The sequence below is a fragment of the Telopea speciosissima genome, chromosome 6 (assembly GCF_018873765.1).
Source record: "Telopea speciosissima isolate NSW1024214 ecotype Mountain lineage chromosome 6, Tspe_v1, whole genome shotgun sequence".
Lineage (NCBI taxonomy): Eukaryota > Viridiplantae > Streptophyta > Magnoliopsida > Proteales > Proteaceae > Telopea > Telopea speciosissima.
In genome coordinates, this window is record NC_057921.1 from 612467 (window position 1) to 638337 (window position 25871).

General features: G+C 40.8%; 1 protein-coding gene across 1 annotated transcript; it reads right to left on the reverse strand.

Annotated features, from left to right (window-relative positions):
• Positions 1-3517: 3517 nt before the first annotated feature.
• Positions 3518-25860, reverse strand: LOC122665242 (protein PRRC2C-like). Its single transcript, XM_043861333.1, has 4 exons — positions 25750-25860; positions 25557-25611; positions 3902-4030; positions 3518-3807 (listed from the first exon to the last, which is right to left on the reverse strand). Exons 1-4 carry the CDS (start codon positions 25832-25834, stop codon positions 3657-3659), a joined length of 420 nt encoding a protein of 139 aa, XP_043717268.1. The 5' UTR covers positions 25835-25860; the 3' UTR covers positions 3518-3656.
• Positions 25861-25871: the final 11 nt, after the last annotated feature.

Below are 25871 nucleotides of genomic sequence, written 5' to 3' on the forward strand. Positions count from 1 at the left end.
CCAGAAACAAGGGCTGATCTTTCTTGAGTGACAGGATGAACCATGGCAGTATGGCTTAGGCCTGCTCCAAAGAGGGAAGAGGATCCCGATTCAAAATATTGGACCTGATATTATCAAATTCAATGTTTAGGCCAGCCAAAAATTAAATAGCCTTAAACCATCCACCCACTTCCTGAAGGCTGTAGCATCAACATCCGTGGTAGCTTTAAATGTGCCCGAAAAATCCAGTTCCTGCCACAGTGTGCACATGGTATTGTAATAGTGGGACAGAGACAACTCCAATTGCTTGGTAGTATGGAGCTTTTGACGGAGTTCATAGCATTGGGCTGCATTCCCAACCTGAGAGTCTGTGTCTTCCAAATTTTTGCAGCGGTGTCAATGAGCAGATAACGACCAACAATGGTCTGGTCCATGGAATTAACCAAATAGGACATCACCAAAAAAATGAAATTCATCCATCGATCTTGAGCCGATCTAGCCTCTGTAGGCCTGATCTTAGTGCCTGTGATATAACTAGAGAGCCCACAGGAACCAATAGCAAATAAACAGGAACGAGACCACAGAACATAATTGCTGCCATTCAACTTTATGGGATTCATCGGAAAGGGAACAAAGTCCCGTTGGTTGGAATCTTCAAAACCAGTCGAACCAGTTGTGATCTCTGACTCGTCAGGCATGGTGGCTGGAGAAAAATTGGCAAAAACAAATCCCCAAAAAAAATCAGAACATGTATAGGGGAAAAAAGGAACCCTTGGTGGGAGTCAACTCACCACCAAGGGATTTAAAAAAAATCGAACAAGGTGGAAGCCCCCCCCCCCCCCCGAGGTGTGTAGAGGTGGCGAAAAAGGAGGGCGGGACTTGCGGAGGTGGCGGGAGGAAGAGAGAGGGCTTGCGGTGGTTGACGGTAGCCAGCAGAGGCGGTGGTTGGCGGAAGTGGTGGAGGGGTTGGTGGTAGGTGGCGGAAGTGGTGGAGGGTTAATTTGTGGCTGGCGGAAGTGGAGGGGTTGGCGGTGGGTGGTTTTAGGGCAGAATGACGAAAAAGAAAAGGAAGAAGAGAGAAAAAATAAAAAAAAATTTACTTCCAATATCCCCAGAATATTTTTGGCTCTGGTACCATGTGGAGTTCCGTGAATACTGGCTTGATCAATGTGATCATAGCCCAGCCTTTACTTATAATATAATAGGGAACATTCTAGAATAGGCACAAGGACAAAAATACCCCTAGGACAGATTTACCCTTGGACCCATATTACAAAAAAAAAAGAAAAGGGGGGAATCTTAGGGTTTGGGCTGTGAGAGAATTAGAAGAAAAATTGTGGGGGATGGGATGATTCAAACTTACAGTTATTGCAGAGAATCCTTGGCAGCAGCTTGTTTGAAGGGAGAAACTTGAATAAAAATTGAATCTTGCACGAAGAACACAAAAAAAAAGCTTCAAAAGAACCACCCGGGCTTCACACTACAAGGTGTCAATTGGATCAAACACCAATCCCACAAACAAACCACTCGGGCTTCCCACCACAAGGTGTCAATCAGATCAAACACCGATCCCACCAGCCTTGATCAAACACAAGACACAAATCTTCAATGGAGAAGAAGAGCAGCAAAAGCTTTCATTAATATCAAAATTCGTGTTCCATACTTGCCCCCATTACAACCTTGTATAAAAGACTTGAAAATAGATTCCTAAATAAAACAGGAAAGGCCTAACCCAATCCTTAAACTGACTAAGAAAATGAAATAACAAAGCAAATAGACTCAAAACATGGCTGGACTTATAGAGTCCTAATCCAGCCCAACTTAATTAGTCACATGACCACTTAAGTTGTCACATGATAACCTAACCAAGTCACATGATTGCTTAAGTGATCACATGACCACTAATTAAATAAAAATAAAACTAAGGAATCCCGTATGCAACCTAATTACCCATATTTTAGGTGCATAAAAATGTACATAGAAAATCCATGGGATCGAAGGCCCAACACGTATATAACCTAACCCTAGACCAATTCTTAATAAAAACAAACTTATTTTTGGTGATAAATTTGCGTCACGTAACTTCATGACCTTTTAAACGTCACTAAAATCATGCAGAACAACATGTTTTCACCATTCAAAAATAACCTAAAAAAATGATGGTACTGACTTTTCCAAAACTACAAAACTCAGTGCTTAATTGCCTCTTTCATCTTGACAGATTGAATCCCCTTTCTGGGCCTGAATCTTCCATTGTTATCAAAGAAAACCATAGCTGGGTTGCTCCAATCAATCTGGCTAGATTTACTATCTGATGCATGTCAGCGCCTTTTTCTTTAATGATATGTTTCATAGATCTATGAAGATTTTTTATTTTGTATGCTACATCACATCCAGTCATCGAGTCTTGTGGACCACCAACTGAAAATGTCAGGATTCTTGAAACACTTGCATTATATGTTAAGCGGGTAAAAGAACTTTGCCTAGTGATAGTCTCATAGTCTCCAAGTGGTGAATGCCAGACTGTGCTATGGTAGACCCACATTCAATGAGAGGTCGTCTTCCCATGATTTCCGAAGTGACACATTAAATAGTTTCTTACTTGAAGCTAGAGTTCACAAGTTTGGAGCCTGTTCTACGTTAAATTCTTTTCCAAGATAAAGATTTTAAGTGAGCTTGAGCTCTTAAAAGGGTAATGAAACATACCTACTGGACACAGAGGATGAAAAGTCCTGTCTTGAAGGTCGCACTCCAGACTCAGCTTGCTCCAGTTCTCGCTGAAGCTCTCTCTGCATGCAGGTGAATTTCAGACATAATAGAATCATGTTCAGTAACCAACAACGACACACACACACACACACACACACACACACAAAAAAAGAAGCCCATAGATTAAAGCTTGTTAACAAAACAAAATTCCAGTTAGCTAAAGTGTAGCTATCAGTATTAGATACCCTCAAATTTACAAAAGGTGAACACAAATATCTAAATAAGGTGCCATAGCCATTACAAAAAGAGCAAGTAAAATATGTAATCATTTTTCATTAAAAGGAAAAGGTAATCTTCCCATGAAACACTAAAACATTTTCAAAAAAATTCTATGTAATGCATAGAAATTATCTACTAGGGATACATTTTAGCAGGTGATTGTCATATATATTCTTTTATCTGCAACAGCGAAGCAGAAATAATAATAAGGATGAAAAGAGGAAAAGTCCAAGCACGGCCCATAGGTCTAACAGGGCATAGAAACAGCCCACACCCAGAAAAAGAACCAGAAGACATGCAATCCTACCCCACCCCCACTTAATAACTAGCACTAACAGAAGCACTCACTTCCACACTATGCCATCCTCCACTGACAACAGACCACCCCAAAACAAAAGCTATTCCTTGTATAAGGAAAAACACCAGCAGCAGAGAAAAAGAAAGAAGAAAACAACAGAGGAGGCATGCATTTGAGTAACGCATAAAGTGCAAGCATGTGATGCAAACCAACCCCCAACAAAGCAGGTGGGAAATCAAATATATTTTGCCTTTATGCAATAAGCCATGTTTATACTGTTAGCAGACATGCATTGCAGATTTCTGATTACATAATGAATCTCATGATCTGGGTATCTTCTAAATATCTCTCCAGATGCCATCTTGACATCATCTGGCAATGTGTGCTAGATTTACATGCAGCAAAAACAGTTTAAGTTACTTGCCGGTGTTTGCCTTTCCTTTTCCAAATCAAGATTATGGCGCAACTCTCGTGTTCTTGCACGCTCAATCTCCAGCAACCGCAGTCTTTCAATCTCATGCTCCACGTCACTTGTTCTCTCCCTGGATATACATAAGCATAGTGTTAGTAGCTGCACTACCAATATCAATCTCCAACAAGATTCAGATATAAGGTGTGCCACCGAATTTGCAGGACCTATCAAGTTCTTGCAAAAGCTCTGCTTCCCGTAAAGCTGCTTCTTCCAAATACTTTTGACGGGCATGTCTTACAAGAAGTTTCTTTTGTCTACGAGCAACGATTTCCTCCCTGAGCCTAGATTTCTCTCTGACAACAAAATGCAAAATAACTTTATTCTATAATCCAGAAGAACATAAGAATATCTGCAGCTACAGTTGAGATTAATAAAATAATAACCAAAACTGGTGTAGGGCCAGAAAATTAGGCCAAGGAACATTTTAAGTGGCAGAGTGCGGTCCACTCACACCATTTGGTTTTAGGAAAACTTACAGTATCTGATTTGGTGTGATTGTGCAGAAGAAATAAAATACTCTCAGACCACTTTAGAAAGTTTACAATCTAAAGAACACAACCCACCTTGTTTAGATGTAATAAAAGGGAAAATTAGTAAGTCTCCAAGCTCACAACTTTTTCATTATAATATGATCTGATCATACTTCTATTATTAAAGATTCCCCGGTTTCTTAAATTTCATAAGTTATCTCAGATTGTTAATGATGCAATCCCGGGATTCGGAAACCCTGTTTAGGTTTGCTATGGGCTCATCCTAGTAATAGAAGATTCAAATCAATAATTTAGTGGCAAAACAGTAAATATTTAGAAGTTTATAAGAGAATGAAAGCTTGGTAAGCAGCTGCAATCTTCAAGGATAGGTTGGTAGTTAAATGGGGAGGGATATAAAGGTGATTAGAGAATAAAGGTTAGGGGTATACTTGCAATAAAAAAGTAACTGAAGGACAACACAGAATAAAGGGGAAGAGGGGGGCACATTGGACAACAAAATATATAAAGCATTTAGAAGTTAGATCGAGAGGTTGTCTTCAACCTCCTGTCAGCCAGAAGAGGGTGGAGAACAGGCCTCAAACCAGGGGAGATTTCTCCTACACCATTAACCTGATTCCCATTAAATTTCAGGTGAAGGATCCTACTCCAAAACCCTCCCAAATGCAAGCCCTAGTAGCTCCAACGTTCCACAACCGAGAGAGGATTTTTTGAAATCAGACTTGGCGGTAAGGGTGTGGCTAGATCTGTACTCCAGTGAATATCTCACACAAGAGAAGGGCTTTGGGGATGGGAACCTACAGTTGAAGCCACCCTAGGATGGTGATTCAACACCCCAAAAACTCAGGGTTAATCGACTAGAATTAATGGAGTTTGAAGTGCCCCCTTGCTGAACCAGTATTACACCACAATAGAACAGAACAGCACTGACAGAACAGTAGCAGGGAATAGATAAAGTACAGGGACTACAGCAGGGAAAAGGAAAAGTAAGAGAGAAAAGAAGAGAAGAAAAATAAGGGAGAAGATTGTGGAAGGATCAGACCTGAGAGGATGAGGGAGCAGGAGAAGAATCAAGCCAAAGAAGAAGACGGAAGCACCAGTCGAACCATTTTTTCGACTCTCATGGTAGCCAGTAGCCAACACATAACTCAAAATAAATTTCATTCATTCAGGCTATTGTGTTTTACATTCAAATATATAAAAGAGAAAGAAAGTGTCTTATTCAAATGCTAAAATTGGGATAAAAACTAACTAGCCTATCTCCTACGATTCGATTAGAAAGGCCGTTACCAGTGTACGAGGCTCTCGCCACTGCAGGGTCTGTCCAAGGAAGTGTTCCTTCCTCACTCTGATACCAACTGATGCTATCCCATGGTTCAGAAACCCGGTTTGGGTTTGCTATGGGTCCACCCTAATAATAGACTTATAAATCAATAGTTTAGTGGAAAAACATTTAATAATATGAAGCTTATAAGAGAATGGCAGCTTGGTAAATAGGTGGTATATTAAATTGGTAGTAAAATTGGAAAGGGATATAAAGGTGACTAGTAAATAAGGTTAGGGGTATACTTGGAATAAAAAAATAACTAAAGGACAAAACAGAATATAGGGAGAAGAGGGGAAGTATTGAAAAACATAATATATAAAGAAATTAGAAGTACAACTGAGAGGTTGTCATCAACCTCGGGTTGGCCAGAAGAGGGCAGAGAACAGGTGTCAAACCAGGTGGGATTTCTCTTAAACCACTAACCTGATTCCCATGAAATTTAAGGCGAAGGCATAGTACTAAATCTCGCGAAATCTTGGTTGAGATCTCGAATATTTCGAGTATCTCGACCTGACCGAAACAAAACAAAACAGTAGCTTGAATAAAAAAAATGCAAAAACTCGGTCGAAATTTCGACCATCTCGCGATATTTCGAGACAAAATCAAAATTTCGCAAGATATCGAGATTCCGTTTTCAAAAGAAGCTTTATAAATACCAAAACTCGTTAGTCTCGGTCGAAATTTCGACCGAGACTTAACAAGCCCTGGTTTTTTTGGGTTTTTTTCTCCTCGTTAGTCTCGGTCGTTTCTTCACCCATATTATGACTTGGCATTCATTTGTCCTACAGTCGGAGAACAATGCATGTCGGCTCCATCGGACTATGAGTGGGGTCGATCCTGGACGTTAGAGTAATTATTATTAGAATATTCGTAAACATTTGAGTTACTAGATGACTACTTGACTTGTATTGGACTATTGGGGATATTGTCATATTGATATAATCTTCTTAACTTGTTATTTACTTATTGTACTTAATATTATGACTTAATTTATGACTTATGAGTCATTTACTTTATGTTTCCAACTTCCAAGTTAATTTACTTGTTTATATTGCCTATTAATCATTAATTTATTATATCCTCTAGTACTTAGTCTTAAACAATGTGTATGTGTAATTAACAAAGTTATACATTAGGATTTGACCGTACATTGCCAATCAATGGTGCAAATCTAAAACACCACTTTGGGTGACTATTTTTGCAATTCGAACATTTAAATGTATTTATATAGCCTAAAATAGGGTTTCCATGAAGTTTCAGGCTTTAACTTGGCCTAAAACCCACCGAAATGACCTACCGAAACATAATAGAAAAATGCAAAATTTTGACCGAAATATCCAAAATTTCAGTTATTTCGGATATTTCGGTCAGCCCGAAACACTAAAACGAAACGAGTTTTCGAACTATGGGCGAAGGATCCTACTCCAAAACTCCTTTAAATGCTAGCCCTAGTAGCTCCAATGTTCAACATTTTTTCTGAAATTAGACTCGGCGGTAAGGGTGTGGCCAGCTCTGTTCTCCAGTGAATATCTCACAAAAAAGAAGGGCTTTGGGGATGGGAACCTAGGGAGTCACCCTAGGATGGTGATTCAACGCCCCAAAACTCAGGGCAAATCAACTAGGGCTAATGGAGTTCAAATTGCCCCTTTGCTGAACCAGTATTAAGCCACACTAGAACAGAACAGCATCTACAGGAAAACATTAGTGGGGAATTATAAAGTGCAGGAATCACAGCAGGGAAAAGGAATAGTAAGGAAGAAAATAAGAGGAGGAATACGGGAGGAGATTGTACGAGGATAAGACCTGAGAGACGAGGGAGCAGGAGAAGAAGAATCAAGATAGAGAAGAAGACGGAAGCACCAGTCCAACCAGATTTTCAACTTTCATGGTAGCCAGTAGCCAACAAAACAACTCAATAAATTTTATTCATTCCAGATCTATTTTGGTTTACATCCTGTTGTAAAATGGGTTCAAGAGTAAAATTGTCCTAGGGGTAATAATGTCCTTGTATCTATTCCAAAATGTTCTTCTTCATATTATAAATAAAGAATGGCTGTAGCCACAGAGACTAAGCCAGTATTCACTGAATTCAACATGGCATCAGAGCCAGAAAGTTTCTGGGAATATGGGATATAAATTTTTTCTATTTTTTTTCCTCTTTCTCTCTTTCCTCTCTCGTGATCACACCCTAAGCTCTCCTTCGCCAGACCTTCAACCAGCCCCTACCATCACTGCCAGCACTTCCGCCAGCCCTCCACCACTACCAACACCCTTCTGCCAACTCCGCCAACCACTTCCAGCCACCTGCAGGCCTTCCGCCTCCCTTTTTTCTCGCAGGAGGTCCACTCTCCTTTGCCATTTTTTTTTTCATCCTTGGTGGTGAGTTGACTCCCACCAAGGGCTGATTCTTGCCCTCCGTATGATTTAATTTTTTTTGGAGGATTTAGTTTCTGTTCCTGCGATTTTTTTCTCACTAGCCACCATGCCTGACGTTTCGGAGATCACTTCTGCTTTCTGTAGTCCCGATGGTTTGTCGCAACATGATTTTCTTCTGTTTCTGGTGAACCCTATTAAATTAAGTGGCAGCAACTACCTCTTGTGGTCTCCTTCTTGCTTGTTCGCAATTGGTTCCTGTTAGAATATTACTGCCATGCCATCCTTTTTTTTCCAACACCGTTCCCTTTCAATAATTCTAATTCCCTTCACCACCTCCCAAAACATACCTTTGGCATATCCCATAACCACCTTGGAAGTTAATGGTATTCTCTTCTTTGCCATTTCTTCTTTTTCCATTACCCTTGGCACCTCTTGGAAAATTCTGGAATATTATGTTTTGCCCTATTTCTTACATCATCTCTGTTATGTCCACGTGTATTACACGTGAGGGGGGGATTATGTATAGTATACCTGTAGCCATTGCAGAAAGCAGAACTTGCAAGAACACTTGGTGCAAAACATAGAAGGTCAGAGTTTTCACCATAGGCAATGGGTATCTACTTTGTTATTGGGTTGAGTTTTCCGTAAGGGGGAGATTGGTCTTAAAGTTTTGAAGATGTTTGGCTATTGCTTGCCTATATGAGGTTCTACAGTTGGGTTGTTTTTTTTTTTTCCGTTGCTTGATCTTTACTGCTGTTTGATTCATCTGCTCGCTACCCTAGTTACTTATCTTCAAGATTATCATTCAGAGATTCATTACTGGACAAAGATTGGCGAAAGATGCATTTTTTGCTGATAAAGTCTGCCCAAGTTTTGAAGATCTATTTTTTCAAGTCCTTGAAGGTTTATTTGGGAGCTGCATTCACCTTGAAGCTGGATTCTGCTACAACCTTTTTCCCATTTTATTCAAGTTGGGCATTAGTACCTTGTATGCACCAACTTGAAGGGGAGTGTTAGCATTATTATGGAGTTCTTTTTTCTTTAGTCCAAGCTAGATCTTCTTTCATTAATATTTGTATAATCCAGCTTAAGGGGGAGTGTTAGAATATGTACTCCAGAATACCGTAGGGGTATTTTTTATGTTATTTAGTGTATTAAGTTGATGTTGGTTGTGTGGGTTTTAGTCCCACATCGCCTAGTTTAGTCTATTTGTAACTTCCCCTCTATTATAAATAGAGGGGCTTTTCTATCAATACAATAAGCAATCATTCTCTCTTTTCTAGCCCACGATTCTACCAACAGTTCTCGTGGTCTCTACTGAAGAGCAGCCCGAACAATCTCCTTCCCAAGTTATGGCTGAACTGCAAAATCTCCAGGATATGATGACTCGATTGGACACGTCTTCTTCGGCATCTGTATCTCCTTCATTGGTTGCTTCATCTATTTCTCTGCCCTCCGATCATTCTACCACTTCTTCCACAGGTATTCCATTTGGTGGGAATTGCACCATAGTCACCCGATTCTTGGGTCATTGACTCAGGGGCAACCGACCATATGACAGGTTCATTGTCTCTTTTTTCAACTATTCTCCTTTATCTGGTCATAACAAGTTTCGGGTGGCTGACAGGTCTCTTTCTCCTATATCGGAAAAGGGATCAGTCCAGTGCACCTCTTCTTTGTGCCTTTCTTCTGTTTTATATGTTCCTAAGTTTTCTACTAATTAATTGTCCATTAGTAGCTTAACAAGGGATTTAAATTGCAAAGTAACCTTTTTTTCCAAACACTGTTTGTTCCAGGACTTGGACACGGATCGTACGATTGCATGTGGTAAGGTGGTTGATGGTCTAGAGGTGCTTGATAGTTCACCGGCAGCTTTGACATCTTAGTTTCCGTCTTCTGATCCCACTTCTGCGTTACTTGAGTTGAATAATTGGCATCGTCATTTGGGCCATCCTCCATTGGGAGTTTTATCAGTTCTTCTTTCTAGTTTATTAAAACGTTGTAATCCGAATAATTTTTCTTGTGATGCTTTCACTTTAGCGAAGCAAACTAGAACTGTTTATCCTGTTTCTGACAGTAGAAGTATGACTCCATTTAATTTGATACATTCTGATGTGTGGGGCCCTGCCTGATGTTTTACTACTTCTGATTTTCGGTGGTTTGTCACCTTTATTGATTATTACAGTCAGACTACTTGGGTTTATTTGATGCATAGTAAGAATGATGTTTTCACTTGTTTCACCTTATTTCATAAGATGGTCCAAACCCAATTTGATGCTAAGGTGAAGATTCTACAGTCGGACATTGAGAAAGAATATATGGATGGTGCCTTTTGCTCCTATTTGGATTCCTATGGAATTATTCAACAGACCTCTTGTGTGGATACTCCTACTCAAAATGGAGTTGTTGAATGCAAGAACCGGCTTTTGTTGGAGGTGGCTCGCTCTCTTATGTTTGCTATGGCTGTTCCTCCTCGTTTCTGGGGTGATGTAGTCCTTACAGCTACTTACCTTATCAATAGACTTCCTTCTTGAGCCTTAGGAGGTCGCTGCCCATTGGAAATTCTGTTGGGATGCCCTATGTTTGTTGTGCTTGTGCCTCCCAAAGTTTTTGGTTGTATGGTATTTGCCCAAAACCACGGAAAGTTTGACCCTGAAGGGCTTCGATGTGTTTTTCTTAGCTACTCGGCTAACTAAAATGAGTATAAATGCTATCACCCTCCTACCAAAAAATTGTTTATAACTATGGATGTGGTTTTTCGAGAACAGAAGCCTACTTTACACCACCGATACCTCTTTAGGGGGAAATTCTAAGTGATGAAGAGGTCCCGCTGAATGCTCCTCTGGATGCTAATATACCTACTATAGAGGATATTTTTGTTGAATTGGAGGATGGGATTACAAGTCAGGAGCAAGAACTAGGACAAACTGTTCCGGGGGAGCACGGAGAATTGAAAGAAGTGAAGACTTACTCTCGAGGAACGATTTTTCCTCCTCATGGGATGCACAAAGAGACCACCATCACTGCTCCTACGTAATCAGTACCTGCTCCAAGTCCTACTCCTAGTCATCTCCTTGGTAAGCTTTCTTTTGATCCTAATCTTGATTTACCCATTGCTATTCGGAAACCAAAGCGGAGTAGTACGCAACACCCAATTTCCAATTTTGTGTCATACAAATCTCTAACTCCTTCATTCCATGCCTTTGTATCATCATTATCCTTTGTTACTATTCCTAACAATTGGCAGGAAGCAATAGCCGAGCAGAAGTGGAAAGATACGATGAATGAAGAAATGCATGCCCTTGAGAAAAATCAGACTTGGGATTTGGTAATTCCTCCACCAGGAAAGAAACCCGTTGGCTGCAAGTGGGTCTTTGTAATGAAGCACAAATCAGATGGCTCAGTAGAAAGACATAAAGCAAGATTAGTTGCTCAAGAATTCACCCAAGCCCAAGGAATCGACTACCAAGAGGCCTTGCTCTTGTGGAAAAAATGAATACAGTGAGAGTCATAATTTCTTGTGCTGCGAATAAGATTGGGATCTTTAACAACTCGATTTGAAGAATGCTTTCTTACATGGAGATTTGGAAGAGGATGTTTACATGGAGATACCTCCTGGTTTTGCTACTCAAGAGACTCAAGGAAAGGTATGTAAGTTGAAGAAGGCTTTGTACGACATAAACCAGTCAAAGGTTTGGTTTAGTCGCTTCCATAAAGCCATGGTTGCATATGGGTATAAACAGAGCAATGTTGATCACACCTTGTTTGTTAAAAGGGTGGAACAGCATGTGACAATTTTGATCGTGTATGTTGATGACATGGTGATCACGGGCAGCGATGCACAAGAAATTCAAAAGTTGAAGACTTACCTGGGCACTGAATTTGAAGTCAAAGGTTTGGGAAGGATAAGATATTTCTTGGGGATTGAGGTTGCCTATTCAGCCAAGGACATATCTCTTTCTTAGAGAAAATATACCCTTGACCTGTTGAATGAGACAGGGATGCTTGGTTGTAAACCGGCAGATACTCCACTTGAGCCCAACACACATTTGAAGAGTAGGGAAAGTGATTCTGTTGATAAGAATAGTTATCAGAGACTGGTTGGCTGTTTGATATATCTCTTACACCCGACTTGACATTGCATTTGTTGTGAGTGTCGTGAGTCAATTCATGCATGATCCTCACTCCTCTCACTTAGAGGCAACATACAGAATATTGCGGTACTTGAAGTCAACTCCTGGAAAGGAGTCTTGTATTCTCCACATAATCATCTCCGGATAGAGGCCTATACTAATGCAGATTGGGCAAGCAGTCCTGATGATAGAAAATTGACATCCGGATATTGCACCTTTGTTGGAGGAAATTTAACTACGTGGAGAAGCAAGAAACAGGGAGTGGTGGCTCGATCTAGTGCTGAAGCTGAATTTAGAGCTATGGCACATGGTATATGTGAACTTCTCTGGCTCAAGGGTCTTCTTCAAGATTTGGATATGAGTACCGATCTTCTTATGCGACTCTACTGTGACAGCAAGTTTGCTATCAACATTGCCCATAATCTGGTCCAACATGACCGTACCAAACATGTTGAGATTAACCGGCATTTTATCAAGGAGAAATTGGAGGAAAGGATAATTTGTATACCTTTTATTCAGTCTTGTGAGCAGCTAGCTGATATTCTTACCAAAGGAGTTAGTAGTAAATTATTTTGTCCTATAATTAGCAAGTTGGGCATGTTTGACATGTATGTACCAACTTGAGGTGGAGTGTTGTAAAATGGGTGATGAGCCACAATACGTTGTCCAATCGGCGTATGACACGTGGCATGACCAAGGCCGAGCCGAACCGTTCGGTCTGGAGGAAAAAAGGTGGTCGTACGACGCGCGAGTCCTCAATAACCAAGGACGAGGCCGAGTACCGTGATCTCGATACCATAGTTGAGGTCGCCGAGGCCGACAACTTGGCCGAGCCCCCCAAGGTGGGCAGCACAGTCGAGTCCTCCTGGGTTGACAACTTGGCCGAGCCCCCCAAGGTCAGCAACACAGTCAAGTCCTCCTGGGAAGACATTGTGGCCGAGCCCTCCTGGGTCGGCAGCGGATCAGAGCCTCGTGCGGTTGGGCAATGAGGTCAACATCTCTTCATTTGCTAAGACTGACCGAGTAGAAGCTGACACCCCAGCGCGAGCCCTGAGCCGAGCTCTGGTTATTTGGATCACGAAGCCACGTCAAATATCCCGATATTCGCGGGATACACCCGCTCAACCGGGTCAGATCACCCTCCAAAAGCGGAACCATATCACATTTAGATGAGGACTCTTACCAAGTAAAGAGTCCGCATCCAATTGCGACTTAGCTAGTCAGACTCCTACTAAAAATGAAACTCTTTCCATTCGAGGACTCTCCTTGGTCACCCTATGCTTAGTTTATAAATACTCAAGTATGGAGCTCAAACGCTCATCTCACTTTTCACTAAGTTGAACCGCTGTTGTTTTGGAGACCTGACTTGAGCATCGGAGAGCCCTTGGCCGGAGTCTCAATGGCTCTCATGCGCAAACTCGGTTTTTTGCAGGCTCATCCGTGGGCAAACCGGGTGGCGGAGGTTTTCAGACACAACAATGGGTTTAAGGGTAAAATTGTCCTAGGGGTAATAATGTCCTTGTACCTATTCCAGAATGTTTTTCATATTATAAATAAAGAATGGCTGTAGTCACATTGACTAAGCCAGTATTCACGGAATTCAACACATCCAAATATACAAAAGAAAGAGAAAGTGTCCTGTTCAAACACTAAACTGAAATTGGAATCAAAACTAACTAGCCTATCTCCTATGACTCTAGCAATAGGAATAAAATAATAAAAACAAAATTATGAAAAATAACCCAAAGAAACAAATACCCACTACCAAACCTTGTTGGTCCAAAAACCCAGGTAGGGCCAGTTTCGGTTGGGCTTGGGTTTCCAAACTCGGTCATATCGGTCCAACCACTCTAGACCACTGCATCAGTTAGCTTCTCTCGTGTAGAACTCAAAAACTCACTTTGATTTGATGCCATGTAGATCATCAAGTTTTCTTATCCGCCTTCAATCTTTTCCTATGTCCCTAACTTTTACGACTTCTGAAAATACCAAATTTCCTCCATGTCATCTCTCTCTTAATCAATCAGGTACTGCAAGGATTTAAGGGAGAAATGGACAAGATGAAATTGGCACTTTGCAAAGTATTAAAAGTGAAAGGGTAGAAAGACATTGAGGGAAACAGCAATTGATTGGTATCAAATTATGAGTATGTGGATGAGTTTTATAGTTCACGTCAAGAAGTTAATAATCTGAGTTCTCACATGAAATTGTAACAAACGCTCAAGAAACTGCAGTATCAAAAATGGAAATGCATGACAAAACCTTCTTACAATGGAAATTTAAGACCCCAGAAAACACTATTTTCCCCATCTTATAATAATTAGGTAAAAGAAAGAAGAAAGTATGGAGGAGGAGAAAGAATGAAGAAGGAAGAAGCCGGAAAACAAACCACATAATTTATAACCTTATTATTTATAACAAAATGTGAACTCTGCCCTTGGGCTTGTTCAAAATAAGTATGATTACCTCAATATACTAACAAATCCGACCTCTGTTTTCATGTGTTTTGACATTTAGAAAGATGAAATAACAAGAAAAAAAAAAGGTGTTGCTATGGTTATGGTGCTGTCGTGGGGTCCACATAGGATCTCGTGATTAGCTCCAGGCGCTAATCACAAGATTCCTTAAAGCCCCAGGTCTTTTTCGTCTTTTTCCCTAACCTTATACACATGTATATGTATTCTTTTGGCTGTCTCTATTGAATGGATTGATAGTTACGGCTGCAACACTTTCTCTTCTCTTCATCTTCTTCCTCTTCTATTTTCTGATTTTCTCAACTATCATGGTATCAGAGCAAAGATTCTAGGCCTGGTACAAATCTGCGCAAGCCCTCTCTTCCCCTTTTCTTCCATTTTCTTTCTTTTCCTTCTCTGCGATATCTGGTAACACTACCAGAGGCTCTCGGTTTCAGCAAGGGGGGTGATTTTCACCCCTGCGATTATTTTTGGAAATTGGTTGATTGGTGTTTGGAAGTGTATGATGTAAATCTGCTATTTTATAATTAAAAGCAGATTCTGGTGTGTTTGCGATGGTGTTTGTGGTTGTTTGAGTGCTGTATTGGTGGAATGATGCAACTTGGGAGACGGTTGATGCCTGAATTCTTGGACAGATGTTAAACTCGATGGAGAATCATGTTGTGGATTTGGTCACTCATATTGACAACACTGTGAAAGATTTATTGGACTACTTGGAAGTTCTTTATTCGGGCAAAAATAATTTATCAAGGATTTATGAGTTGTCACAGGAGTTTTACAGGACTGAGAGAAAGGGGCGTTCTATCACCCAATATTGCACTGACTTTAAGCGATTGTATGAAGAATTAAATGCTCTTCTTCCTATCTCTTCGGATGTGAAACAGATGCAAATCCAAAGAGAACAGTTGGCTGTTATGGGCTTTTTGGGAGGACTCGGGCAGGAGTATGAATTTGTCCGATCACAAATTCTTGGAAGTGAAAATATAGCTTCTCTCACAGATACATTTGCTCGTGTTCTTCGAGTATCTCGTGAGAACTCTCGTGACTCCACACCAGCAGTTGATAATTCAGCATTGGTTTCCCAAAATACAGCTAGTGGGGGTGGTCGTGGAGATGGTAGTTACCGGGGGGGAAGCCGTGGACGTGGGGCTGGTCGTGGAGGTGGTCGTAGTGGAGGTTGTGGTACATTTCAGCCCACTAACAGCCAAGGTTATGGGCAGTCTAATGCCTCTTCTGATGGATCAGTTGCTGTCCGGACATGCCATCATTGTGGCCAGCCTGGCCATATTCAGAGGTTTTGTTGGAAGCTTCATGGAAAGCCTGGACAGCAGCAGTTCGCTAATTCTGCTGCAAGTGGTGATCCAGCCCCTCAGTCTCAACCTTCTGAGGGAAAGGTGATTGTTATGTCTGATGAAGGGTATGCACGGTATAACCAATTTTAGATTTCACAGCCGACTTCTTCCACTGCTACTTTGGTTAAGACAAATAATGCCACTGCATGCCTTTCCGCTGCTTCTTGTCCCTGGATCATTGATTCAGGGGCATCGGATCACATGTCTGGAATGTTAGTGTAGAAAACCTAGGACCTGTAACCAGTAACTCTAGAGAGAAGAAAAGAGAGAAGAGAAGATGGAAATTGTAACATACTTGAATTAATTAATTGATAGGTAAGCCCTTCTATTTATAATAGAGGGGAAATTACAAAGAGACTAAACTAGGCGATGTGGGACTAAAATCCACATAGCCGACTGTACCTAATTACATAATAAATAAACTAGCCCCAAAAGGAACAGAATACCCCCACGATATTCTGGATTACATATTCCAACACTCCCCCTCAAGCTGGATTATACAAATAAGTAAAGAAAGAAGATCCAGCTTGAACTAAAGAAAAAAAAAACTCCTAATAATGCTAACACTCCCCCTCAAGTTGGCGCATACAATGTACTAATGCCCAACTTGAACAAAATGAGAAACAAACTAAGGTGCAGCAGAATCCAGCTTGACATATGAATGCAGCTCCCAAATAAACCTTCAAGAACTTAAAAAAATAGATCTTCAAAACTTGGACAGACATGATCAGCAAACCAGGACTGGAATGTCTTCCAAAAAAGGCAGCTTTCAACGATCTTCAATAGCTATCCAGTGATGAATCTCAGATTGTCATAGTGACTTAGAATCTTGAAGTGAAATAACTAGAAGCAGCAAGCAGCAGAAAACAAACTAAATCAGGCAGCGGAAAAAATACTGTATCAACCCAACTGAAAGTCCTCAAATAGGCAACAACCAAATATCTTCAATACTCTTTACTACTTCAATCTCCCCCTTGCGGCAAACTCAACCCAATAACGAAGGATACCCAATGGCAATGGTGGAGAAAACTGATCTTCTATGTTTTGCACCAATGTTCCTGCAAGTTCTGTGTTCTGCAATGTCTGCAGGTGTATTGTACATAATCCCCCCCTCACGTGTAGTACACGTGGACATAATAGAGATGATGTAAGAAATAGGGCAAAAACGTAATATTCCAGAATTTTCCAAAGGTGCTAGGAGTAAGTAAAAATGAAGGAATGGCAAAATTGTAATTTATCAGAAGTTTCCAAAGGTGTTATGGGTAATACCAAATGTATGGGATATGAAGGGAATTAGAATTATTGAAAGAAAACAGTGTTGGAAAAAAAGGATGGCATGGCTGTAATTTGGTGGAAATCCACTTTTAAATACAATCCAAGCCAAAGGGCAAACTGATAATAAACCAGAATTTTTAAGGGTCAATTGCGTAGTCAAATTGGGGAATGTATGAAAAAATAATGGCAGTTCCGTAAATAATCAGAATTTTGCAGAGACTTTTTGGTAAACAAAAAAGCAATGGGATGCAATGAGTAAAATAGATGGGCCAGAATCCAAATAAACACCCAACCAATATAAAAGCCCAACAAGAGCTTGAGTAAAGAGGATGAGCCCGGACAGATTTTAGAGAAAGAGATGCCCAAAATGGGCTGTTTTGAAATACAGCCCAACCAAAAACAAGAAAAGACCCATTTGAAAAAGCCAATAAGAGGGTGGCCCGGCCCATTTTAAAAAGGAAATTAGAGGGTGTAATTTAGATGAAATCCAAGTAAAGCAAACACAAGGCCAAGAGTAAACTTGTAATTAAATTGGGAAGATTGGGTACTTATAAAGGTAGGGTAGTAGGCTAGTAGGCTAGTAGCATTAAATACCTAATAAGTTAAAACTTAAAAGGAAAAGGAAAAGGAAACGTGATTTGGGTAATAAAATAAAGAAAAAAAGAATGATAAAAAGGAAGGCTGATTTGAAAAGTAGTGAGGAGGACTTGTGAGTCACGCAACCTCAATACCATCATCTTCAACCATGATTCTTAGCAGTAAGGAGTTGAGAATAGTAGAGGGTAAAAAGATGACTCCATCAGTTCCTTCCTTGAACCGCAACCAGAGGGTGCAAACAGTGGCAGTTGAGAAAGGAATTTTTGAGGCACAAACCAGAGAAAGGCAGTGGCAAAGTGCAAGGATGAAACGGAGATTACAGCATTCGACACCAGGGGAAAAGCCAGGCAGCGGTAACTAAAATAGCAGTCAAGATGGTTCCACATATCAGAGAAAGGCAGGGTATAAAATCAGCAATATGGTGGAACTGCATATCTTCGTCTTCAATCAAATAGTTGCAGCACATCATAGAAACCCAATCTCACGATAGATCTGCAACTCCATTGACCAAACCTTTGAATCAAGGAGGAACATCTTCACAAACCAGTAACAGGGTAATCAATCCAGCAAACCCTAGTAGCAACTCGATACCAACAAGTTGCTACTGAATAATCAACATCAGCAGCAAATCGATTCAACCAGTGAAGAGAACCTATTGACAGTCATGCTACCAGCAGGAAACCCCTATACCCCCATTGACTTAAGAGAAAAGGGTAAACAGAGAGGCGGAAACCAAAGGACCCCATTGCTGAAGGTTGTCTTCAAACTTCGAACCAGCAGCCAACGGATCTGGTTCAGATATGGTAGATCGAGATGGATCGAGATGCAGCAGGTCTGCAAGTAACCTGGAATTTCAGCAAAGAAGGCCGTAGGTAGAACAGATCTTCAAAAAATAAGAGAAAGCCTTGTCGAGTCAAATAAATCTTCGGCAGTAGAACAGACACTGCTGCCAGAAAACCTCCGAACCTTAGGGCAGCAGCAGAAAATTGTTACAGCCAAGGATCCTCTTCAACCTTGCAATTCCAGCATACAATGACTGCGGAAAATTTAAAAAAATCGATAAAGAATAAATGAGCAGGAAACCCTAGTTCTTCTTTTCTTTCTATGAACTAGGGTTTCTCCATAAATTGGAGAACTTTGAAACGACTCTCAAAACTGCAAACAAGAAGAGAATCAATCACTGGTTACAACAGCTTTGATACCATGTAGAAAACCTAGGACCTGTAACCAGTAACTCTAGAGAGAAGAAAAAAGAGAAGAGAAGATGGAAATTGTAACATACTTGAATTAATTAATTGATAGGTAAGCCCTTCTATTTATAATAGAGGGGAAATTACAAAGAGACTAAACTAGGCGATGTGGGACTAAAATCCACATAGCCGACTGTACCTAATTACATAATAAATAAACTAGCCCCAAAAGGACCAGAATACCCCCATGGTATTCTGGATTACATATTCCAACAGTTAGGTATCTTTTCTTCTTTGTCTCCATCATCATCCAGTGTTACTTTAGCTGATGGGTCTCTAGCCAAGGTTAAGGGCACTGGGACTGTTCATCCTAACTCTTCATTATCCCTGTCGTCCGTTCTCTACCTTCGAAATTTTCCGTTTAATCTTATGTCAGTAAGTAAGTTAACTAATACTTTTAATTGTTCAGTGACATTTTATCCCGATTCTTGTATTTTTCAGGATCTTGCTACGAAGAAGACGATTGGTAGAGGCCGTGAATCAGGGGGGCTATATCTACTTGATGGATCTCAGTCGGTTGCTTGTTCCAGAGTTGCTTCACATCATCAAATTCACTGTCGTCTTGGTCATCCGTCCTTGGAAAGTATTAAGAAGTTAGATTCTAGTTTCCATTCCCTTTTTAGTCTTGAATGTGAGTCCTGTCAGTTTGGGAAACTCCACCGTGTGAGTTATCCCCCCTAGAGTCAATAAGAGGTCTGTTTCTCCTTTTTCTTTCGTCCATTTTGATGTGTGGGGGCCATGTCCTAGTGTGTCAAATTTGGGTTTTAAATATTTTGTTACTTTTGTTGATGACTATTCAAGAATGACTTGGTTATATTTAATGAAAAATAGATCTGAGTTATTTTCTATTTTATGTGCATTTGTCTCTGAAATTCAGACTCAGTTTGGTGTGCCTGTGAAAATTCTTCGTAGTGATAATGCCAAAGAGTACTTCTCTGCTTCCTTTTCTACATTCATGGTACAACATGGTATGATCCACTAGTCTTCCTGTTCTGACACACCACAACAAAACGGTGTGGCAGAGAGGAAAAATCGTCATTTAATGGAGGTAAGCCGTTCCTTGTTATTTGAGATGAAAGTTCCCAAACATTTTTGGGCTGATGCTGTTTTAACTGCATGCTACCTCATTAACTGTATGCCTTCCTCGGTCTTACGGGGCGAAATTCCTCATTCCTTACTGTTTCCCACTGAGCCGTTGTTTGTTTTGCCGCCTCGTATATTTGGTTGCACATGCTTTGTTCGAAATCATACACCAGGGCTGTCTAAGTTGGATCCTAAAGCAATTAAGTGTATGTTTCTTGGCTACTCCCGTACCTAAAAGGGGTACCGCTGTTTTTCTCCATCCTTACGAAAGTATTTTATCACAGCTGATGTCTCCTTTTTTAAGTTAACGCCGTACCATGCTGATCCAGTGAATGATTCTGAGTTGGATGATGACCTTCCGGTGTATGTAATTCAGACTTCTGCTCCTGCTCCCACACAACCAGCCCCTGCACAGGGACTGCCGCCAACCAAAGTCTATGTTCGTCGTCCACAAGTAGCTGCTGCCCCTCCTGTTCTTGGCGACTCTGTCACATCTTCTGCGGCTGCAGATCCTACCACAACTACCTCTTCAGTGGAACCTGTTGCTTCTGACCTTGACATTCCAATTGCTAAACGGAAAGGTACCCGTAGTTGTACTCAACATCCAATTTCCAGATTTGTTTCTTATTCTTCATTGTCTTCTCCATTTCGTTCCTTTTTATCTACTGTTGAGGCCCATCCTCTTCCTAAGTCTGTGACAGAGGCATTATCTAATCCTGGCTGGAGGACAGCTATGGAGGAAGAATTATTGGCATTAAAGGTGAATGATACTTAGGATATTGTACCGCTGCCTCCAGGGAAAATAGCCATCGGCTGTCGTTGGGTATATGCAGTGAAGGTTAATCCGGATGGTTCCCTTGCTCGCTTAAAAGCGAGGCTTGTAGCTAAAGGGTATGCGCAGGTGTATGGTGAGGACTACTAGGATACATTCTCTCTGGTGGCCAAACTTGCGTCTGTTCGTATTTTGATATCTCTTGCAGCTACATATCATTGGCCCTTGTTTCAGCTTGATGTTAAGAATGCGTTCCTACATGGGACTCTACAGGAGGAGGTTTATATGGAGCAACCACCCGGGTTTGTTGCTCAGGGGGAGTCTGGGATGGTGTGCAAATTAAAAAAATCCTTATATGGGTTGAAACTGTGAAACCCGGTCAAATTTCGGAATAAATTTGAACTTTTGGAATCTGTGTGATTTCAAGTTCTGGTTCAACTTTGCCCATACTAGCCTCTAAGTTGTGGGCCGTATTGATTAAGAAATTCAGACCTATCTCATGACTCGTCTGTAAAGGCATTCCGATCAGCCAACCACCGTGGCCTTAACTGAGTCTGAGGTGTCTAGCGAAAGACAACACATAAGCGTGGCATGCTGGGTTGATGGCCTGCGAAGCCTCTCTCTGTCTTAAGCCGAATCTCAGGTAAGAATCCCATTTTATATGTATATATGTTGTATTTTTAATTAATTAGTGTATTAGGGGCAGAATAGTAATTTTTACCTTGTAGGACCCCGCACCAGAGCTACTTGTGTCGGGTCTGCTAGCTGGACAGGCTGCAAGACCTCCCCCTTAATTAAACTCAATGTAAGTATAATTTAAAATATATTTATATAACGTTTTGTACTGACAAATAGAGTTAGAAGGGTATTTTAGTAAAATTGACTCTGTGGGACCCGAGTTCCCCAGTGGGAATGTAATTCGGACGATTACCCGTATCCGGATCATCCCTGATGTCGCATGACATCATTCTGTAGCTGGAATAAGGTAATAAATACAAAAGAATCAATTTTAGAAATAATTTATAACCAAATGACCATTCTGCCCCTTAGTGGTTAAGTATCCTATATATATATAACTTCTCTTATACTATTTACAAAACACATTACAAGTTAGAGAAGCTGAAAAATTCGTTCCAGCTTGGAGAAGGAAGAAAGAAAAGGGAAAAGAGAAGAGAAGAAGAGAGAACAAGGGCTGCTCTTGAAGGCTTACCTCCCATAACCGAACCTGAACTTGAATCTCCATTAGAAGTGCTCCCAGCACCTGTTTTGCCTCTAATTTCTGGTAAGCCCTGAGAACCCTTGCTGTATCCTTCTCCTCCTCTAAGTTTAGTTTATTTTTAGTCTAAATACACCTAAGATGGCTGGACTCCATTAAAGCTTCAAAGTTAAGCTTGAATAATTAGATTTTGTTGTGAGATTGGGCTGTTCTAACTATTTCCAGCCTAATCAGACCTGAAATTGAGTGTTAAACTCTAATCAAACCTTCAATGTTGAAGCTATTACTTGTATAGTAAACCCTAACCTAGCTAATTTAGGTTTAATTGAAGAAATTCCTAAATTAACTAACTATTTATGAAATTGAACACCCAAAATAGATTGACCCACTTGAATTAATGTTAAAACTCCTAATTTGGGCCATACATGCAAAGATCGGCCAATTGAAGCAAAACCCCAAATTCGGACACGACCGGATCTTTGCGCGAGGGGCGGTTGGCCGGCTCCCTGGAAGTCTGCATCCGGCTCTCCTATTTTTGTGCCCTTATGACCTATACCCCTTGGGACTTGACCTTGGACCATCCCAGAACCTATTGCATGGTGTTTGGTATGTTGTTTAGGGCTATTTCTACTGTTTTCTAGTCGGTTTGTTAGATTGTTGGTGGGTAACTGACCTAGGATTCCTTCTATAACTAATCTATAATATTCTTATCTCATATTTAGGACTGTCTTGGTCTATTCTTGCCTGCCTATTGGAGTTTATTCACCTAGGCTAGCTACAATTACAGGTAAGGGGATTCGACTTTAATTTCCTGTGTGTTTATCACATTAATTTCAACTTTATGCTGAATGCCATGCTCATGCATCATTACCTCTATACCTGGAACATGTAGTTTTCTAGCTTTTATTTAATGCATTTAGTGCATGTAAAATAGGTTATGAAAGACATCTGCATTGCATTTGCATTGATTATTTATATGATGTGAATTTATGATGATGGAATTCGGTAAATTATAACTCGGATCAGCTTGCCTCATCGTATTTAGACGCATGCTGGCTAGGTTGATATTCATTACCCGATCTGCGCCCCTTACCAACAGGGGAAAGGTGTTGGACAACCCGTGGCGAGACCGATGTGTTAGTTCCGGGATGCCATCTTACATCCCCGTGTTAGCGGGTCCCTAATTCCGTATGGGAATAAACAGCGAGGGTTGGTCATTTGGGGGTCTGTCGGGTCCGATGTGTTAGTTCCGGGGCGGCGGGTCCTCACCGTGGTAGAATGGTTTCGCTCGGGTGGCCGAAGGGTTAGTTCCAGGACCGAGGTTAGCATCTACCACTAGTAGTAGTACTTATACCCCATGAGACTTAGTATCTGTCTTAGAACATGTTAGTTTACATACTGCATCATGGATTTATTGTGTTTGTATGCTTGTACCCCCCTTACTGGGCTCAGTTGAGAGCTCACCCCTGTGGATATCCTTATTTTTCAGGTGATTTAGTTACTTCTAATGTTGGATTTGCGGCGTTGGAGTTTAAAGTGCACGATACTTCGTGCGCACGTGATGATTGGGCAACCTCCTGATCTTGGCCTGATAGTCCAGGCTACCTCCCCACTCTTTTATGCTTTATAAATGCTTTATATATTTATAGAATAGTTTTTTGTATACTTTTGCTCTGTGCTACCTTTGAGAACTGTATAGTTGTATCACAAGCCTCATCATTTATATAAATGAAATATCATTTAGACTTCTCTTACTAATGATGTTATCTCTATTAATTAAATTGTTTCATGCCTCGATTCTGTATCGTGAGCGATGATTGTGAATAAGTGCTGCGCTTGTGATCCTTGGGGATTGGTTGGATGTCAGAGACATCCCGCCACACTTGGCCCTTAATAACCGGGCCGGGGTGTGACAGAAACAGTCTCCCCATGCATGGTTTGGTAGATTTATTGAAGTTGTCTTGGCCTTTGGCATGTCCAGGTGTGGGAGTGATCATTCATTCTTCTATAGACAATCAGATGCAGGGAAGATTTTTCTGATTGTGTACGTTGATGATATTATCATTACAGGTGATGCTTCAGTTGGTATAACAGAGTTGAAATCATATCTTCAATAGAAATTTCAGACCAAGGACTTGGGGAAATTAAAATATTTTTTGGGAATTGAAGTGGCACAGTCTCGGAAATGAGTTTTCCTATCACAACGGAAGTATGGATTGGATCTGCTTACTGAGACAGGTATGCTTGGAGCTAAGCCGATTGACACACCCATGGACCAGAATGTGAGACTTGTAGCCGAAGGGGGAGATGTCCTTGATGATCCTGAGAAATATAGAAGATTGGTGGGTAAGCTGAATTATTTGACAGTTACTCGACCTGACATTGCTTTTCCAGTGAGTGTGGTCAGTCAGTTTCTTTCCTCTCCTCAGACATCTCATTGGGATGCAGTTGTACGCATCCTAAGGTATCTCAAAAAGGCCCCAGGTAGAGGAATTGTCTATCGAGATCATGGACATAGTAGAGTTGAGGGGTTTTCAGATCTTGAATGGGCGGGTCCCCCAGACGGAGGAGTCTCGGAGTCTGCACTTTTGTTGGAGGAAATCTGGTTTCATGCAAGAGCAAAAGCAGAGTGTGGTGGCTCGTTCGGTCTTGAGTCGAATTGAGCTATGGCGCAAGTAACATGCGAATTAATGTGGATACAACAGCTATTGTCTGAGTTGGGGTTCAAGGTTCCAACTCCCATGCAATTATGGTGTGATAATCAGGCATCAATCCATATTGCTTCCAATCCTGTGTTCCATGAGAGGACGAAGCACATTGAGATTGATTGCCATTTTGTTCGAGAAAAGATGCAGAGTGGAGTGATTCTTCCTAGTCATATCAGAACTGGAGAGCAGCTTGCAGATGTATTTACCAAATCATTGGGTAATGGGAGGATAGAGTATATTTGTACCAAGCTGGGCATGATTGATATATATGCTCCAGCTTGAGGGGGAGTGTTATGGTTATGGTGCTGTTGTGGGGTCCACATAGGATCTCGTGATTAGCGCCTAAAGCCCCAAGGTCTTTTTCGTCTTTTTCCCTAACCCTATACACATGTATATGTATTCTTTTGGCTGTCTCTATTGAATGGATTGATAGTTACGGCTGCAACACTTTCTTCTCTTCTCTTCTTCTTCTTCCTCTTCAATTTTTTGATTTTCTCAACTATCAGGTGTTATACGACTTCTTTTCAATTAGAGAAAAAAGGAATAATTATGAATTGATGAAGCACTTCTAATGGCAGATTGACGGGGAAACATTGACGCACTGTACCAGCAGATAATTAAGCAGTCATGAAAAGAAACCTAATGATATTATAGTAGGCCATTAGTTTCCCTTGCATTTCAAATGGGATTCAAGATACTTGTATTAGCTATGTGTGTGTGTCTGTGTGGGTGTGTGGACGGGGGGGGGGGGGGAGAGAAAGTACTTACAGGGAGCGAATTTGATCTTTTATTTGCTGAAGGCGGTTACCATCCTTTGTATGAACTGATTAAAACCATATAAAAAATATAAGATTTCAGCAGAAAGAAAACAAGTTAAATGATGATAAGCCCCAAACTTTTTCATAATATTCCTATAAGAAACTATTGAGATGAATCTAAAAGTAAAGCCAGCAGTTATTACTGGGTGAAATGGGAGAGTGATGTGCATCTTCTTTAAAATCTCCAGATAACTCCTGCAATGCTTGTTCTTTCTGAAGGAGGTCCATTTCTATTTCAGCCTCTTCCAGTTCGTATACCATTTCC

Excerpts from the sequence above, each read along its gene's own strand:
- LOC122665242 (XM_043861333.1), bottom strand. The coding sequence starts at position 25,834 with ATGGACCTCCTTCAGAAAGAACAAGCATTGCAGGAGTTATCTGGAGAT. Across the intron at positions 4,031-25,556 it reads AAAGATCAAATTCGCTCCCT|AGAGAAATCTAGGCTCAGGG; the intron begins GTAAGTACTTTC and ends TTTTGTTGTCAG. Across the intron at positions 3,808-3,901 it reads CTTTTGCAAGAACTTGATAG|GGAGAGAACAAGTGACGTGG; the intron begins GTCCTGCAAATT and ends ATGTATATCCAG.